This window comes from Arachis ipaensis, chromosome B04, assembly GCF_000816755.2.
Source record: "Arachis ipaensis cultivar K30076 chromosome B04, Araip1.1, whole genome shotgun sequence".
In the NCBI taxonomy this organism is placed as follows: domain Eukaryota; kingdom Viridiplantae; phylum Streptophyta; class Magnoliopsida; order Fabales; family Fabaceae; genus Arachis; species Arachis ipaensis.
This window is the reverse complement of record NC_029788.2, coordinates 130,801,205-130,804,749: the sequence shown is the minus strand read 5'-3', so window position 1 is coordinate 130,804,749 and position 3,545 is coordinate 130,801,205. Positions and strand designations below refer to the sequence as shown.

Below are 3,545 nucleotides of genomic sequence, written 5' to 3'. Positions count from 1 at the left end.
AAAGAATTTATATACTAGCTATTGGTTTATTTTATATACAGGTTGTCTGCACCTTTTCATAGTAGTCTAGTTTCATCTTTGTTTATTAATGAACATGCTTTCTTTGAGAAAAAAAAAAAAAACACTATGCATATACTCTTATAACAAATATCATTTTGACTTCAGTATTGTTAGCAACCAAATTTATTTTCTTTGTTAATATATAATTAATTAATAACAATTTATTTTTATTCCAATGTTAGAGGTGTTTGGTGTGGTGCTTTTGAAAATATAAAAAACATAAACCCATAAAGCTCCATGTCAACATCAAAATATGATTAGCCAACTAATGTAAGGCACACCTATGCTAGGCTTGAAAGTTGAAACATCAGTTAGTTCAAATTCTTTAGGCTTTAAATTATTTACAGAAATGGTAAAATCTACAGAGGTTGAGAATGGGAGAACTGCCATAAGATGAGGAACAAGCTTATGAAATCTAATCATTTCTATGATAATAATGTTTTGTTACACTGAATATTCAACCATAATAATCATTATTTGTAAGATTATACAGGTGGAGGAGGCAAATCAAGCAAAAGCCAGAAACCAATACAATCTTCAGAATCTAAATCTTCTTGGATGGCAAGAAAATGCAGACCCCCACAAGCTTTCTTTGCTGCTTCCCAAGCTTCAGCTTCACTAGTTGTCACTGGAGTCTTCTTATAGGTGGCGTATACATACCTAGTCGAAATTCCAACTGAAAGAATAAGGCTCGCGCGAGCAGTGTCTGCTTCTACGGCACAGATCTCCAATCCATTCATCCAAGCTGTGCCACCAAATGATCATAATTCATAAGAATGATGTGGAAGAAAATTCTACTGCTTTCTTTGGGAGGATAAAATGAATGATGATTTGCAGTTATATACCTGCTAATGCTGTAGATCGAGAAGATGCAACAGCAAGCCCAGGGATCAATGTCTTGTCATCAATTTCGATACCCAATAAATCAAGATCAAGCCCAGCGCCAAACACAAATTTTGTCTCTAAGGATGAAACCTCCTCTCGAACAGCTTAAGAATGGATTATTGGAAGTTAGAGAGGTATGGTATGCCATATGAAGATAACTCAAAATACTAAAGCATGAAATTCAGATTTCTAAAAGTAAGGAGAAAAAGCTTTAAGCCCTTGTAAAATGCAAGCAATATAATCCATGTAATATAGATATGATCCATAACTCAAATTGGTGTAAGGAAATTGATGATTAAAAGGTAAAAGTAAGGTCTATTTGATTTCTATTTCCATTTTCTGTTTTCTTGTTTATGAAATGGAAGCAAAACTTAGTATTATATTATTTTCACTATTTTTAATTTAGGATACTAAAAATGAAGACACAAACTAAACACAGCCTAGCCTAAGGGTATCGTATGTCGAGCAATTGCGAATTAAATGACATGCGAGCTGTGGCCAATTTACCTGAGTAAGGTAATTGAACAAATGCCCATCTTTCCCCAAACAAATTCTCTGGAAGTTCTGTTGGGAAAGGATTATCTAGGGCCAAAAGAGGCTTGGATCCTTGTTGAAATCCAGGATGCCGCATATATACAGTCTCATAGCGCTCTTCTAGCCATAGAAGTAATGACAAACACTGAAAGGGATCATATGAATCACATTAAGTACACAAAATTGATGTGTGAACTCAATGAATCATTATCAAAATAAGATTCTAAATATACCAGGAAGTTCTATTTCCTCATTTTAAGCACACAGATAATAGAGGTATTTCACCCTACACACAATAGCCAAGAGGTGCCATTAATTTGGGAAACTTATGTACAGACCTAATTTGTCGAGTATTTGAACCACTTAAATCAATAATCAATCACCAATCAGGGGAGTAGGAGATAATATTATAATAATGTATCTTGAAAAATTTAGACATCTAATGAAATTCATGAAGATCCTTAATACTCAATATTTTAGTCTAGTGCAACAAGAACAAGCTAACTCTTGAAACATTCCAAAACTGCTTTACAATTCTTATTACCTCATTGAGACACTCTTAAATTAGTTTCCTGAAGCACTGAGTTCACTACCAAGCAAATTGTACTAATCGAACTAACCTTCTGCAGCTTTGGAAAACTTTCTAATCCAGCATGTAATAAGTTATGACCTAGCTGAGAATGGTTTACAATTTTTCGGATTAAATACAAATTTATATACTACTAATAAAGTCCAAATGTAAATAACTGATATCAAGTGATTGCAATTGCATTAACTCTTTACTAACTACTTATTCCCATTGATAAGTTAATTGGAGTATATAGTCACACAATGATGCAGCGAATGTTTGAGAACGTTCTTGAATGTACCTAAAGGAAAGGCAAAGAAATTGGCAAAACCTATAGTTTTCTGCTGAGCAGTTAAACTAGCAAAGCCATATTAAAAAAATAAATATCATACACACCCGTTTACTTGGAGTAGCTTTTATGTTGAGCTCCTTGGATGCTTTTGTAATAATTGTCTGCATCTGTGACCTACAAAGTAACAACAAAAGTAATCAACATTCCATACTATTACAGTATTACTGTATACTATGAACACCAAGTAAAAGAATATTCTTGTACAAAAGTGCCTGTAAATCTAGATAGAATAGAATGCCATGCTCTGTTTATCTAATTTTAGTCTCCTCTAATTGCTGAAGAAATTTGACAGCTGAAGTCACTAGCTAAGGCCTAAGGGAACATTTGCTTATGAACATTACGGGTGATTTTCTTTTTCCCTTCTTTGCTTTTACAAAATTTCCATATCTCAGCTTCTACTCACAAGCTAAAAAACTCAGCTTTTGGCACAAAAAAGTAACTTAGGTGATAAACGAATATTTTATTTTATTAATTTATATTTTCAGCTGCCAAACCTAATGAGACAATTGTACAAACACACAGAATGCATAAACTTCAAACTTAAAACCGAAATTAAGTACCTGAAGAAGCGAATTTTTTCAGGCAAAGGGACACCCAACTCCTCCGAAATAGTGACAATAGCGTCCTTAAGCGTGATGCTATTAATGACATTGTTGGGAAAATACTTAGTGTACTGCAAAGAAAGCGAGTTGTCACACACAACCAGCTCCCAAAGCTTCTTCCCTCTAACATCAAGAATGGGCCTTGAGCAGAAATCGAGTTCCCAGTCAGTTATGGACTCAGGGTCAGTTTCAGGGTCAAGATAGCACATTTCCGCAGTTGGGTCATCGTCTTCATCTTCAAAATCCTTCTTTTCTTCCTCCTCTTTCTCCTTCTGGATCGACACGGAGCTCTCAGACACCGATGAACATGTACGGAAATGGCGGAGTAGTGGGAGGTTTTTGTTTGAGGGAGTGATTAAAGATATTCTAACAGGTTTTGATGGGTTTATAGTGAAGTGTTTGGGCTTTGGGGTTCTAACTGTGGCGTGGTTGAAGCTCAGAGTTGCCATGGCTTCAACTCTGTTTAACTGATCAGAGAGTTTGTTGTTCTGAGGTAGTTATCCTCTGCCACATGTTTCGGTTAATGTTCATGATAATGATCATA

The 3,545-nt window shown here is 34.9% G+C and overlaps 1 protein-coding gene across 1 annotated transcript; it reads right to left on the bottom strand.

Annotated features, from left to right (window-relative positions):
- On the bottom strand, positions 414 to 3,523 carry LOC107635544 (protein TAB2 homolog, chloroplastic). Its single transcript, XM_016339040.2, has 5 exons — positions 2,960 to 3,523; positions 2,444 to 2,513; positions 1,453 to 1,624; positions 906 to 1,049; positions 414 to 805 (listed from the first exon to the last, which is right to left on the bottom strand). Exons 1-5 carry the CDS (start codon positions 3,448 to 3,450, stop codon positions 546 to 548), a joined length of 1,137 nt encoding a protein of 378 aa, XP_016194526.1. The 5' UTR covers positions 3,451 to 3,523; the 3' UTR covers positions 414 to 545.